This window comes from Symsagittifera roscoffensis, chromosome 6, assembly GCF_963678635.1.
Source record: "Symsagittifera roscoffensis chromosome 6, txSymRosc1.1, whole genome shotgun sequence".
Taxonomy (NCBI): Eukaryota; Metazoa; Xenacoelomorpha; order Acoela; family Convolutidae; genus Symsagittifera; species Symsagittifera roscoffensis.
This window is the reverse complement of record NC_087067.1, coordinates 41,726,128-41,741,903: the sequence shown is the minus strand read 5'-3', so window position 1 is coordinate 41,741,903 and position 15,776 is coordinate 41,726,128. Positions and strand designations below refer to the sequence as shown.

The window sequence follows — 15,776 nt, the reverse complement described above, 5'->3', positions numbered from 1 at the left end:
TTTTTGTTCGACTTTGTGATCGAGACTGTGTCTTGACTTTGTTATCAACGGTTTTGACATCGTGTTTGATTATGTTTGGAAATGAGACGCGGCGTTTGGTGGAAGGGCTTTTTCCGACTTCGGTTGGAGTGCCTCGCTTGAATCTATTACTATATTTCTACAATGCATGCCATTGTAGAAAATGAACAATGTAGAATGGTCACCCTATTCTTTTCTGTAATACAAATTTATTTTTTTTCAAAATTTGGAATTATTTGGCTGCACGTGATAACTATTCAAGTTTTTCCTTAGCTTCCCTTTTGAAGTTCATCTGATTTCAATTATTTAGACGGATTTTACATTTTGCATGTGAACAGCTTGTTTTAAGTCAATTTTTGCAATGGTGCTTACAACCGGTCTCATTTTAAAGTTAAAAAAAGGGGGCTGGGGTGGATCCTAAACATAAAATCTAGACACTGGCGATTCCTAAAACTGGCTCTAGTGATATCGGTTGTGGCTGCTTCAAAAATTTGTCGACTGTGATAATTACGTTTTGAATTTCATGTTTAAGATGCTGGTTGTCTGTTGATGCCGATGTGTCTGCCGATTTTGATAATAGTTGTTGTTGATTATTATGTTGCTGCCGCTGTTAGTTGCTTCCGAAATTCTGCGTGCAGCTGTCAAAATTTTTTTGGTCTAATCGTTTTGTCTGCAGTTTGAACGTGCATTTGGATATGAAGCATGTGTTTCTTGCGGTTTGTCCTGACGTATTGCCCTGATGACTTCTTTTTCATTTTAGTACGGTGCCTGCTGCTTATTTTTTTTATAAGTGTAAAGGTTCCCTTGATTCTTTAGTTTCCGGCGGCCTTTCCAAATTCTCTCTTACTTTTGAATTTGTAATTTTATTTTTTTTTGCATCAGAAACAGTCAAAGGAAACATGTTGTTGAAATTCATGCTAACATTGTGCTATAGAGGTTGTCTTCTGTTTCGTTACAGTTGCTCTTTTGTTGTTGTGTCAGCTTTTATTTTGTTAGTTTGACTGGGATCAGATGCGGCATTGGGTTTGGTGTTTTTCCGAGATTTTTTGTTGATGTGTGTTGCTTCTTCGGCCAAAACTTTGTTCATTCTAATTTGCTGACTATGTTCATTGCTATCAGTAGTCGGTTGAGCGTTTGTTGAATAATGAGTTATTTATTTTGGGTTGCTGCCAAGTACAGAATGATTCCTTAGTGGAGCTTTGAATCAAAACTGGAGATATCTCTCTCTGCAGATATCGATTTGAAGTTGTCTTTGCTGCTCTATTGACATCAATGATTTTGACTAAACTTGCTATTACTGCTGTAAGTCTGATTTCGTCTAGGGTTGTTGAATAAAATCGAGCACCTTGACGTCCTGATAGTTGTTTTGATGTTTCGAGATAACCTTTGTCAGTTGTCGTTGTTAGCTTGACTAATGCTTTTTAGCTTGACTAGCTTGCATTTCAATTTCTAATTCCTCACAACAATTTATTTTCTCCTTGTTTTTAGAGGGTCGCAGTAAGATGGCGGTTTTGAAATCTGCGGCTTTCCAAAAGTCGTCTACTTTAGTTGTGGTGATGTTGTCTTCAGAATCCGTTGATGATTTCAAATCCGTCACAAATCGCGCGGGTTCTGTCTGCTAAAGGTTGAAGGTTAGTGGCTGGTCCGTCAAAAGTCTGTGATTTCTGCTGCTGATATAAGCTGTTGATCGACTCTAATTGGTTGAATCAATTGAAATACTTTTTGTGGCCTAATGTTCGGATAATTTTTTTGTTTTTGGTTGTCTATCCCGTTTGGTCTTGCGATGTCCATCTTACAGTTGTCTTCACTGCGCGTGAACCTCAGCTGTTGTTTTGTTTGTCGATTCGGGTTAGTTGCATCGATGTTGTCTGTTCCTAGTATGATGCATCTTGATTTGTATCTGAACGTGGGAAAAAAGATGTGGTCAAATTGGTCATGCTTCATGCAGGCTTTTTGTTGACTTTGTCGGTTTCTGCTGTGCTGACGTTGATTTCATATTTTATAACAACGTTTCGAACATCGAATGTTGTCGATATCTTCCCGGCCTGGTGATTTATGAGATCTACTGTTATGGCCACATAGTTTTCGAGTCGAGTCTGCAAAAAAATTCCCGTTGCTGTTTTTTCATGTTTTTCCAAAGTTTTTTTTGGCTTTTTTTGTAATATGTAGTTGTTTTAACTTCCGTTGTCCAGAAAAGCGAACACGTAAATGGGTCTGTGACGATGCTGGAGGGTCACTGGTACTAAATGAAAGAGTATATTGCTTCTAAAAAGTGTGGGTTTTTGATTGGTTACGTAGCCTGACGATATTGGTTTCTGGTTGGCGTTGAACTGCGGGTGGTTTTTTCGTCTATCGAAGTGTAAAAATGAATGATGTATTTGGCTGCATTTACTGCATGTGCGTTGTGCGGTCATTCTCGCACTCTCAAGGAAGTTTCTGCTTCTAGTCCAAGGACGACTTATGATATTGCCGCAGTATGCTGGGTGGTTAATCGGTCCGTCGAAAGGACATGTGGACCTGGGTATTGGACCTCCAATTTCGTGTTTTCTGCTGTGAAGGCTGGTTGCTAAAATGTCATGTTCCGTTGGCGTGTCGCTGTCGTGAAAATACCTGGTGCTGATCCGTCGAGTCCCTGTTCATCTGTTGCGGTTGCATGAGTTGTACATGATCACATGCTATTGAAAACTGTTTCAATCTTTCGCTGAAGGCGCGTAGACTATGCTGTTCAACGTTCAGAGTGGCGGAGACTGCGTACAATCGAGCTGCTAATGGCATAGCAAGTTGCTGCCAGCAAATTGTACATCTATGGAGTTCGATCCTACTTTGAACCCAAGTGTAGGAAAGGTTGAAACCCGCTTGAGAAAAGGTTGATTGTGGATTGTTGCCCCCACGAGGCCAAACTTCAAAAAACCAAAGGCTCGGATTCACTTTTTGGAGGTCTAGTCATGAGACTGTAGTTCATTCACGATTGTTCGTTACTCGTGGTCTGAGAGTTGCTGCTGGATTGAACTGCTGTCCTGTGTTGTAGCTGAGACTAACAATGGGGTTGTCATCTTCTGATTGTTGTAGCGGCCGTCGGTTGATCGTTGTTGTGATATCAAAAACTGCTTGGGGCCTGTTCTTGAAAATCTCAGCCATCTGATTACCATTTTTCATCTCTTGTGTGCTGCGCTTATAAATATGTCTGATGATTGCTGCTGGATATTGTTGATGTCTGACTAAAAGTCTGGTCTAGTAATGGTTATTGTAGCATTGAATCGTCTGTGTGGGGGCTCTAAATGTGTTCGCATCAGTTTTCGGCTGTCGTGGAGTTGTCCCCCTTGTACTGGCTTGGAACATCTGTTTAAAGTCATCCATGATAACTATGTGTTCATCTTGTGCTTCAGTGAAGTGGGCGCGTTCAGTTGGATGGTCTACAAGTTAGGTGATGGCGTCTTACAAAGTGCCGCGTAATTTCTTCATCTCTGTCCCTGAGTCAGCTATGCTGTAACTCAAATTAATATCAGTGGTGGCTTATGGTACTCGTCCGGAGAGGCGCTCTAGTTGGGAGCTGAGAAGATTTCTGCGGAGAAGAGTGGTGTTGTTGGGCATGGTTTACTTTTAGTAGCTGATTGTCGTTGTCATTGAAGTTGACGTAGATGTCGTATCTTTTTTTATAATCTCTGATTTGTCTTTGTTAACTCCTGTTCTATTTAGCTAGACCTAAACTTCAATCAGCGGAGGAAAAAGAACGACGGTGCGGAATTTGTTTTTTTTTTTCGGTCTTTGTTTTCAAAACAGGCAATTGAAAGCTTCAAATACTTGATAATAAATCGTTCGGTTACTTAGACAGGCGGAAAATATTATAAAACCAGACGTAACGGCAACTGCAAAAACAATGTCACTGGATGAACACTGAAGACAAAACTGTGTTGCTGTCAGCTTGGTCAATGTGTAGAACTTGGTCAATGAGTGTGCTTTCTGGCGGTTTAGTTGAAGCTCATCTAAATAACAAACGATGTAGGTTGGTCACTCTGTTCTTTTCTGTAATGGAGTTTTTCAATTTCTAGACTTGGATTGTTTTTAATTTTTTAGATGGTTTTCTTTAGTTTTTTCGAGTTAATCTGATTCTAAATATTTAGGCGGTTTAGCCAATTTTGCTTGTGAACAGCAAGGTTCTTAGTAAGTTTTTGCAAACAAAGTTACGACTTCGGTAGTGTCCTGATTGACGAAAAAACTTTGTTTCTTAATAAATAGATTTTTAATTATTTTCTTTCATGGTGAAGTAAAAAATTGGGGCCTGACATCGAAACAAGCCTTTTCATATTGAAATAATTTTCCCACATTTCCCGGGTCGACATTTTCCGGGATAATATGAGCAAACGAATTGAATGTATAAGTGCCTGTTTTGACGTTGGAGATCATTTTTTTTACTAACTGTTCATTGAACAAACGATTTTCAAACAATATCTAACAACTTTAATGAACAAAAAATGGTATATGAAAATCCCATGACTAGCATTTTTTGCTGAATTAAAATTGTATGACTATCATTTTTGCCAAAAATTAGTTTGAATAATTGTCATTTTTCCTCTAGAGTTTTTTGTTTGTCTTAAAACAATAGTTTTTTGTATTTGCTTCTCATTTGAAAGTTTGCGTAGTTGAAAACCAAAGCCTCCTTTTTTGATTTTTTGAGCGATTCAAGTTTCTTTTTTCCTATGAAGACAAAACAGCAATTTGTGATTTACAGAAGATGCCTTTATTGATTGCGTAAATTCTTTCTGTTAAAGGATTAGGTCTGGACTACATAACGAGCAAAAGTACGCAAAATAACACACAAATTTTTCCCCTCAGTTTTGAATTTTTTTTCTGTAGTCATGTAAAAGGTATGTAAATTGTATGCTTAGGTTTTTTGAAAGAACTCGAAAAATTAGCTGCTTCGTCATTAGCTGCGACTTTTTAGCTGCGACTAATTATCGTCATTTAATGATGGTTTGAGATGCAACTTTTAATGTGAATCTGGTTTACAGGGGCAGATCTAGGATATTCTTGAGGGAGGGGGGGGGGGGGGGGCTGGTGACGGATTTTCAAAAAAATATCGAAACTTTTGTCGACCTTTTTTTAGGTCGTACAAATTGATTTCTCGAGCTCTCCCAAAGCACTACAAAGACTCTGTTACGACCAAATTTTGAAAAACAGGCCAAAAAATGAGTCTTCAGGCATTTTTTGGAAAACCTTGACAAAAACATTACGTTTTTTCGGGCCGCGCTCCCCACTTGAAATTAGTATGTTTTGGCGCCAAAGGCGCCTTTAGAAAAATTTTAGGGTCCGTCACCAAAAATGGATATCTCAAAATAGTATAAAAGAGGGACCCTTTAGGTCGGCAGGGGGTCGAATCCCTGAGGGAAAGCAGCGTCCACACCACGCGCCCTCCCCTAAATCCGCCCCTGGGGGTCTATCAGTTTCATTGGGCGTTAGTTATTCATGGAAAAAAGCTGGTGATTAAATTCCATATACGGAAATGGTATGAAACGAATTTTTCATTTACCCTCTATATGAAATTGTATTTTTACACACTTTGTAATTGTATATAAGGGACATTTTCAGTCTATGGAGGTGAACCAGGATTTATACTTGCTGAGACGGATCTTTTTGAACTACACTGGAGTTTTGGGGAAACCTGGAAAGTGGACCCCATTCTGTGGCTGTTCCGCTCTCCCGTTGCAGACCAGATTCGCTGGGAAAACGAGGGACTGCAGATCGGCACTTCCGTGTATAATGTGACAGAAGACATGGAATCTACCTACAGCAGCGTACGTTATTTTTAATTTTTTCAAAAACATTTTTACACAAACAAAGCAAAAAAAACTGTTTGAAATATTAACTATAAATTTGACTGAAAATATGAAATGCTTCAAAAAGTTGCCGGGAAAAATCATGTAAAAGTAATGCACAGGTTGCCCTGGAGTTTTTAGGTTACTCTGAAAGCCCAAGGCTGGTTTTTAATTTTTAAAACGTATTCACAACTAGAAACCTGGCATAGCTACCAATTTTTTGTCTTAATTAGTCAATGATTAAAATTAGACAACTACAAGAAGATAGCTTATAGCTACATAACTTCTAAGGATCTAATTAACAATTAACAATTAACAATTCCCCTATGGTACCTATTTAAGAATCTCCTCCCCTATTAACAAATACAGTAAACTAGCATTGAGCTTTCTATTGAGAATTCCAACTTTGCTGCATTCTCGATGGTCGATAAATGAACAAATCAACATGAATATGAAAAGGATAGACGAAGGCCACAAGATATGTCCACTTAGAGTCTACCCATAATGTTCCGAGATAAACAGCAAACATAATTTGACATTAGAAAAACTAATAATTACAGAAAAGAATTACAAAAAAATTACAAAAGCCAAATGTTAGTATATAACTACCTAGAGTTGACCGTCGATTTTTATGTTTGACATGTTTCACGACCTGTTCAGACCTGTGCTGTAGTTTGTTAACAGAAGTTCGGATATTTTTTTAATCCAAAAAATTTAGAGGGTCAAGTTTTCAGCATAAATTCGCAACCCTAGGAAGGTTATCTGATAGCATCTAACAAAGGGTATCTATTTTCCAAATTAAAAACCTCATCGAAAAAGTTTTTCACTAATTCAAGAGTTCCAAGTATAAACATCTCTAAATTTATTATGGACAAGAACACTTAATTTTTTGTCATCAAACCAACTTTTTCATGTAACAGGTTATTCTTAGCCAAAATAAAAAGTAACTTTGATGCTCTGTTGGTTAGCGAATATGCTTTCTCCTTATTATAACAAAAAGGCGGAACAAAATTTCGATATTTTGAGTTCCTGATATTGTATGAAAAGCTTTTCGAAGAAAACATAGACTTTAGAAAAAAAGTTGAGTGCCTTTAATTCAGTGATATTAAGCAAACTTTTAACAAATCGTAGATATACAGTTCAAGGCCCGTCAGTTTTTTTTTTCGCAAAAAAAAACAACTTACAAAAGTATCATACTTCCTTTTAAAGTAAATCATGCGAATAATTTTTGGTGCATCATCAGAATTGGGTTCAGAGAGCGGAATTTGGGCATCCATTTACAAGTAGGTCATATGACCTGAATTAATGGCTTGATATTCGTTTGATAATGTTTCAGTAAGATTGATGAAGGTACATAATATCTGATTCTTTGAAACAACGCCACATTGACTACCCAGCTTCAATTTAATTGTTTTGTATATGAGGAAAAAACTCATATCAATCTAATTTTTCATCGACAACAACATCTAATTAATTACAGCAGGATCTGACTTTAAACGTATTAATGAGTAAATTGATATATAGATTAGAAGCACATCTATACTAAATCTAAATAAAGTAGTTTTATCATTGTATAAGGTTAATCTATTTGAACACAGCCAAGAGCAAAAAATCGTTGAATGTTTTTTTTTGGTATTCCTCTAAGATCGAAGTTTGAGACAATATTTTAATATCGTCTGCAAAAAAGATCAAAATTGACAACTGCGTGTTGCTGTCGTTAAAATAAAAGAGGAAAAGAAGAGGACCTAAAACGAAACCTTGAGGTATCACCGTTTTAACCGAAAGCCAAACAGATGTAAAGTTGCCACATTGAAGACACTAAAAACTGTTAGATAAAAAACTTTCAAACCACTTGTAGTAATTACGACAAAATTCAGAGTATTCTAATTTGACAAGGAGAATTTTATGGTCCAGCGTATCGAAAGCTTTTTTTAGATAAAAATGCAACATTTTATATTTTTATCACTGCCTAGTCTAAGTCTTTTAGTCAGTTCTGTAAATGCATCCACCGTGGCATTTTTCCCTAAAACCGAACTGACGATAATATATTAGTTCAAGTTGTCGAGATAATTGTATTCACATGAGTGCAATATCTTTTCGATTACTTCACTACATCTACTTAAGAGTGATATCGGGCGATAATTATTCATTTTTATTCGACTATCATCTTTACGTAGTGGTAAACTTTTAGCATACTTGAGATAATGATAAAAACCACAGCATTAAACGAAATACTAGTCAAATGAGTTTAATATAGTGCAATCACATAACAGATTTTGATTCGAAAGAGGTTACTAATTTCATCTCTACCACATGTATGCTTCGAGGCCAGGCTATTAATTACATCAAGTATCTCAAGGAAAGAACTATTTAAAAGATACAACGATTAAATCACTTTTCTGAGTTGAACCACTGGTTCTATGTGGTCAACTTTTGTAAGCTAGGTTGGTGCCAATGAAAGAGAATTAGTCATTGAAAGCGTTAGATATTCACAATGGATCTGAAATACTCCCGCTTTCATTAGAGATTGATGCATTTTTGATGCTATGCCGTCCTACCTTTTATTATATTCATTATATTGAAAACTTGTCCTGAATCTCCAAAATGTTTATTAAATTTATTCAATTAATACTTTTTTCTCTCTCTATACTGTTTGTTTTTACTTTTCGCCGAAAAATTATAGTTTTTATTGGAGTTTTCTTTGTCTAACTTCCATATTTTGTACAAAATATCTCTCCTAATTCAGAAGATTTTTAAATTTTTAGTAAACCAATGTGAATGAGTCATAAGTTTTTAACCAATTTGCGTATCGGCGCGAAATTTTCATTGATTTTAGAAAGTTATCGTTGATTTCTTGGTAGACACAACCCGGGTTGTGGTCGCTAACTAAATTTGAGCATTCTCAAATTTGTTTCAGTATTTTAATGAAATCTATCAGCATATATCCTTTTGTAACTAATGACATCTCACGATATGTATATTTGACAGTTCAGTTTACAATCCGAAAAGTGTTATTAATAGGATGGGATAATGATCGGAAAAACATTGATCACTTAACACATTTGTGATTTGAATTACTGTAATCCTTGTAATGACATGATCTACACAAATTTCAGATGCGTCACTAACTCGAGTAGGGCAATTGATCAATAGTTCGAAATCATTAAATTTTTTTGTAGCTAAAAGTGATAGCTGTAGATTGTTTTCCTGTAATGTATCGATAATGAAATCTCTCAACAGAACAATTGGAACTTTAAAAGCCGCAAGAAACTATCGCTCTTTATCGAGCTCTTCGACAAACTTACCTTTATCATACCTCGGGGGAACAGAAGCCAAAGCAATCACCTACTTAATTCCACTAACTTCAACAAGGATAGAAATGGATTCTGGTAAGGTACTATCAAACTAACTTTTTTGCCGATCTGTATCATTGCTCCCCAATCTGTAGTCTTCCTAGTATTTGTTATTTAGGTATGAAAGCCTTTTAATTAGAAACTTTCGAAATAATCCGTTTCATTATGCCAAGTTTCTGTTAGACATATTGCATTTATGGGGAACTCGAGACTACTTAGATGTGCTTCTAGATCTTCTTGATGTTTTTTTTTGACCGTACGTTCGAGAGTAGAGTTTCGACATTAGCCGCATTAACTTTTTGCTGGATTGTTTTTTTTTGCTGTTCCTCTTTATGATCCCATTTCTGCGGCAGCACTCCGGAAAACACCAGTGAAGCAATTCTTTGCGTTATCAACGTTATAGTCCAGGAATAGTCCCCCTCGTACAATTTCATTATTTTTATAAAATTTTTGATTTTCTTTCCAAATAAGGAAAATAGTTCCTTCGCGGGTCCATGTTGACTGAATTTTTTCATCTGATTTCATTAGTTCAGCACTTAGATCTTCGAGTTTTTTGATGTTCTTCAGTTCCTCTTGATTCATTAAATTCTTTTTTTTTCACTAGATGTGTTTTTTTATTCTCCTCGCAAATCTCACAAAAATTGGCTGGTTCCTATTATTTCGAAGAGGCAGCCTGTGCGCAATCGAAATATCCCTTTCGGATATTTGTGCTTCTAGGGCATTGCTTACATCAACAACTTGTTTCCTTGTTGTTTCCATCGTCTCCCTTTGTGAGTAATGTTTCACTAAGGCCTAGTATTTTCACATTGTCTCGGAGATTTTTTGTCTCGAGTAATTTCGCTTTTGACATTGTTTTTAGGTTTACTTTCTTTTCGCAGTGGGACATTTCGTTTTTAACGCATGATGTAAGATCTTCTTTCAATTTTGATAAGGCTTTTTTCATCACCAAGTTAATCATAGAAATCATTCACTAAAACTTGCTTTTAAAAGACTGGCTTTTAAAAATTTATAAAAATTCTATCATGGAAACTTCCTATTTACGATTCTGATAAACAAACCCCTTCCTTCTAAAATTTTAAGAGCCTAAATTTGAAATTAAGTGTAAGTTTCTTATGAAACAAAGTTCTAAGATAGCATATTTTGGTTAGTACGGGAGGTGTTTATTCGTTTGTCAAAATTTTTCTCGTAATTAGTGGTCTGGCGTTTCGCGTTTTGTTGGCGCACACTCACACATTGATGATCTTTCTAGCAGCAAAATTTTTTCTCAGAAATAGAGTTGGTGGCCTTTTTGTTAAATTTTTTTATACAACCATAACATACGAAACAACTTTGTCAAAGAAATTTTTGTCAAAACAAGAAATAGTTTTACTTGAAAATTGCAATTAATTTTGACGCACCCCAGCTTGCAAAAGTCTACTCGTTTCACAGTTTGAACAAGTCCAATTACTGTCAAATTTCGACGAAAAAATTTTCAGCGCCGTTTTTTTTTTAGCTCGAGAGCAGTATTGAAGTAAAAATTGCTTGATTTTTTTGACGAAGTGTAGGATAAATTATTTAAAAAAATGTATCGTTCATCAATGAGGTTTGCAAATTAATTTATGATTATTTTGAATACATTTTTTCTGCATCTGCAATCGAGGAATTTCGTCCTCTCGCTGGAAAATCAAGTAAGATTGTTTCATCTTTTTATGATTTTATTTGTCTATTTTGCACACAAAAGTAATTTTTACGGGTGATGAAAAAAAATGTTGGCAGCATGCGTAAATTCTACAAAGTCAAAGTCTTTTCATAAACGGAAGACTAGCTAAGAATGAATTAGAAATGAAGGAGGCTCAGGATTCTTTGGCATTGGTTATGACAGCAAAATTGTCAGGTCTAACTTGTTTTCCTTATTTGAATGGAAATGGTTGTTTTGCAAAAACAACCATTCAATAAAACTTGTAAATTAAATTGTCGCAAAAAGCAGCAAAAAAGTGGGAGGTAACTTTATAGTTGGTGATCGCATAAACCGGGAATTTAGTATTCGAGTTGATAATTTGCGAGTTACCCTAGAAAAAGCAAAAAGCAAAATGAACAGCACAAAGAAAGGGGTCGCTGACAAAAACCAGCAGATATAAAGAACCGAAAAACTCTAGTGGATCTCAAAGAGCACAACAATTTGCTTTTTTGATTCTCCTGAGAACAAAAGTCAGGAATGGCAAAATTAATCAGAAACTATCTATTTGACTGAAAACTCAATCGTTCTGTTTTTTTTTTGTTTAGCAGTTATTGCTCAATAGATTGCAACAATATTGAGGGAGGAAGAGGTGAGAATTTCAAAAAAGCTCCATTGTAAATTTGAACATCAGGTTGCTTCGATGCAATCATGACGAACTACAGTGCTTTGTTGATAGTTTTGTTAAGCAACCTATAATCATTGCATTTTGTGAAAATTGGCCCTCTTATAATTATCTACCTGTTTATTACAAGACATCTGGCTATCATAACAATGTTAGTTTATGCCCAAAAGAAAAAAATGATTGTGCTTATGATTTTTTCATTAGGAAAAAAATTAGTTATACTTTAAATCCTGGTTTCAACGTGAAAACAGCTTCAGAAAGATTATCAGTTTCCGTATATGGGTCAAATATTGAATAATTTTAGCATCAGTTTTTTATAAACCTTTTCATTTGGCAATCAAATTTTTTATGAAGTCTTCAGAGTTTTTTCTAGACATTAAAAAAAACTAAAATTATGTGAGGACCTGATTATCAATTTTTCTGGAAAATACTTTGATAACTGAGGAAAATCGAAATCTACTAAAATGATTTGGTTTGAGTTTACAAAAAAAAAATAACTAGAATAACATCCAATTCAGAAACCTGTATTGATAATTGTTTTTTTTTGGCAAACTTTTAAGAAACCTATACGATTGAAACTAATGTCAGCTATGATTATCCTCTGTGAATTGAGTTCAAAGAAATTGATATTACAAAAAACTGAACCCACACCAGGGGTTCACCTACTACAAAAATTGTGTGAAAAACATTACCTTTTTAAATACTTCTGTTTCGTAAAATTTTTTCCAAAATTTTCATTTTTGTATCAATCTTGACAAAAGAAGGGTTATCATCATAATCAAATAATTAAATCACTAGATATACTCATTCCTTGTCTAGAACAACAAATTAAGAGAAAGAATTGGATAATTCGAAAATGTCATAAAGTAAAGAAAGAAAAGTTTTGTTCTTACAAAAATATACCCTAGTTTCATCAAATTTGAGCAAATTAAATAAGAACTAAACAAGAATCAAATCCATTACAAATCTAAGAAATCAAAAAATCTAAAAAATCTATGATCATTCTGCAGGAAGCACTAAGAAACAAAAATTCAATTTGTTCAAACAATTTTGTAAATCCTGTGAAAAAAAATTCACTTCAAACTTCAAGGAATTGAATTCTAATTTTGCTAATATAGGGCCAATTTTAGTTTAAAAAAAGTATTGGTATCCAACTTCAAGTTCAAGTATCTTAGAATTGTAGATACGTTTTTATTTTCTGTGGTCGATCCGAAAGATGTCAGTACAGCGAATTAAAAAGCGAGCAGTAGTAGTGCCGTTGGTCGTGATGGCATTTGCAACATAATTTTACGACTTTTTTTGTCTGTTTTAAGTGAGCCATTAGTGCTTCGAATTAATGAATGTTTGAGATGGGTTATTATTGCTCAAAAAAAATACTCAATCTCAATAATTTTGAAAACTTTTGTTCGACTAATTAATTTTTTGCTATCGACAAAAAATTTGAACCAAAGTTTAAAGAATTTTGAGCTGCAGAAAATGTTCAATATGTTCAATATTATCAAATAAAATCAAAGTTTTGTACCGAGCTGAGCTGTTGGGATCTCAGAAAACAAATACGAAATTATGTTCTTATGTTCAATCAAGTAATCATGCAGTTTCAACAAACTTATGGCTGGTCATGCCTGTTTTATTAAAGACGTTTGATATAAAAGATCTTGAGGTTTCTTGGCTAAATTGGAAGGACACGGGTTTCGGGGTATGTTCTTTGATTTAATAAAACCTTACCTGGACAATCGGTTCCTATACATAAGTTAAAAGTATATGGATTCGTTGATGGTACCAATCGAATGGGGTGTACCACAAGGCTCTGCACTTGGACCCTTATTTTTTCTTATTATGTGGAAGAATTTCAAAAGTGTTTGAAGGTAGGAAAACAGTTCTCTGTGCAGATGACCTCACAGTTTATGATAAAAAAATTGTCACCCCCCTCTTTGCAATGTCTAAAAAACGCTTAAATATGGTTGAACAATAGCCATTCAATTAAAAATACAGATGAATTATGTTAGTTAAATACTAGCCATAAACAAAAAATCAGGAAAACTTTGAAAAAAACATTTGAAAAAAAAACTCCACTATTCAGAGCAAAAGCTCTTGCAAATATCTTAATGTTAATTTTGCCAAAAAATTGATCTTCAAAATTATTATAGATAAGCTTGATAAAAATTTAGTAGATTTTCAAGAATGGTTTTCAAAGTCAGAATACATTTTGTACAAAATAAATCAATCAATTGGAAAATCAGTTATCGAGTTGGGAACTTTAGCTTATGGAAATAGTTTTTTAAAATTGACTACAGTGTTGCATTTACAGCTTTTTGAAAAAAGAGACATAAAGCAACGAAGTCAAACCGCATAAAATTTTATCCCATCCGTTATTTCAATTAGAAAAATTGGACTAAGTACTTAAAATTAGATTAATTTTTGCATTTAACTTTGCTCAGCAAAATGATTTGATTTCTCAAAAGTTGACCATCTGAAGTTTCCTCTTTTTTTAAAACTTTTTTTACATACACTACCTTTTTGGATACAACAAAATGTTTGAGTTGTTTTTTAAGAAGAACAAATCTATCTCGCTCTTTAATCAACCCTTCTCTTTGTACGCTCTCTGAGAAACATTAAATGAGTAAAACTTTTTGGATTGCTCCCTCCAGTCAGTGATTTTTTAGTCCACTGCTTCTAGTATATTTCAATTTCAATTACAAGGTCAAATGAACGTCATAAAAAAGTTATAACGAGACCTTTCGGTTGATCACTGGGCCAATTTCATGGAAAAAAAACTTATTACTGCTCATATTTTGAAGGGTTTCACTGGAAACAATTAATGCGACATCATCAATATTCAAAGACTTATGCGCAAAGTGAACAGAAAGCTGCTGCACAAAAATGGGTTTCGAGATGACTCAAATGTACCTTCGTGTTCCCGATTCTTTAAAGAAAACGAGTTTATTTTTTTGCGATGAGCCAGGGAGCTGCAATCGGCAATTAGAAATTTTTCCATAAAAAACTTGTTCACAGAACATCATTCTGCGCAGAATTTGAACAATTTGTTGAAGCATCTGCACGTAACCATAGCTCCGCTTCGCCTCTGTGTTATTTATACTTTTATGCTTTTAGTTTCAACATGCTGATTTTATTTTTCAACAAACCTAAATTTATTTTCAATAAGTCGACTTCCTGACTTTCAATTTCAACAATTCTATAAATATATTTAAAAAAAAATAGTTGAATCTCAACAAATGGATTTAGACTTTTATTTCAGTATTATCTTTAGACTCAAAAAAAAATCGTCGCAATATCTATTTGTTGGCAATATTGACGACCTTGAATAACTTAATTGGTTAAATCGAAGTTTTTAATACTGAGCTCGAAGATGCCGGAGTTCAAATGAAGCCGGATTGAAAATCAAACTCGTGTTCAAAATAAAGCAGAAGAAACTGCAAGTATCGAAACAAACAGTTCAGGAATTAAAATGTTGAAATTAAAAATCAGAAATTATAAGTGCCAAAATTATTATTTAAGAATGATAAGTTGTAAAACTGAAATAAGGAAGAAGAATTTGTTGAAACATAGATTCGGGAAAAATGAAGTTGAGTGCAAAAAGGTATATCAATTTTAAAAAAAAACTAAAATAAAACATCTTTCAGCTTTTTTCTTATGTATATATGCTTAGGCGTGCGAATCTGATGCTGCGTGTGTAATGGATATGGTAGCCAGTGGTGGCGACGACAACATCCCGAAATACTACAGCGACATTCAGAGTGCCAGGGGAGCAGAGACTGGCAGTTTCACTGATCTCTACAAAAGGACCTCAACAGGTGTGAACAACAAATCGTTCGCTGTCGGGATAATGGCTGCAGTGGCACTGAACAAATTCATCATTGGATGAACATATGAATAAAGCTTTCGAAGCTTTCGGGCTCTTTTCCTTCGGTTTCCCATTTTACCTAAGATTTTCTCATTTTTTTGTGTGGACCAAACTGATTTTCCGAGCGCTTCCAGAACACTAAAACGACCTTAGTTTGACAAATTTTTCTGCGCTCGTTAGTCAAAATACTGTTTCTAGGCTCTTTTTGGACAGTTTCGACCGAGACAATGATTGTTATAAAGAATATAATTGCGTACCCAACATGTAAGCTAGATAGAAACTTTTCATAAATTATTTTACTCTTTTGAGTAATTATTAAGCTGAGAGGCGGGGAAGAAAAAGAGCTAATCGCGACCGGCGAATGAATATTTGTAAAATTTGTAAATATTTT

The 15,776-nt window shown here is 34.6% G+C and overlaps 3 protein-coding genes across 3 annotated transcripts in view; 2 read left to right on the top strand and 1 right to left on the bottom strand.

The window, feature by feature from the left end:
• The window catches only part of LOC134848749 (uncharacterized), a 28,876-nt gene extending 13,276 nt beyond the window's left edge, over positions 1-15,600 (top strand). Inside the window, exons 6-7 of the mRNA XM_063866262.1 lie at positions 5,605-5,810; positions 15,191-15,600. Coding sequence (XP_063722332.1) covers positions 5,605-5,810; positions 15,191-15,406 — 422 coding nt within the window. The 3' untranslated portion in view covers positions 15,407-15,600. The remainder of the gene's footprint in view (positions 1-5,604; positions 5,811-15,190) is intronic.
• LOC134847564 (uncharacterized) overlaps positions 1-15,776 on the top strand; it is a 318,779-nt gene that overhangs the window by 264,622 nt on the left and 38,381 nt on the right. The gene's annotated exons all lie outside the window — the stretch shown is intronic.
• The window catches only part of LOC134847567 (casein kinase I-like), a 584,249-nt gene that overhangs the window by 561,191 nt on the left and 7,282 nt on the right, over positions 1-15,776 (bottom strand). The window lies entirely within an intron of this gene.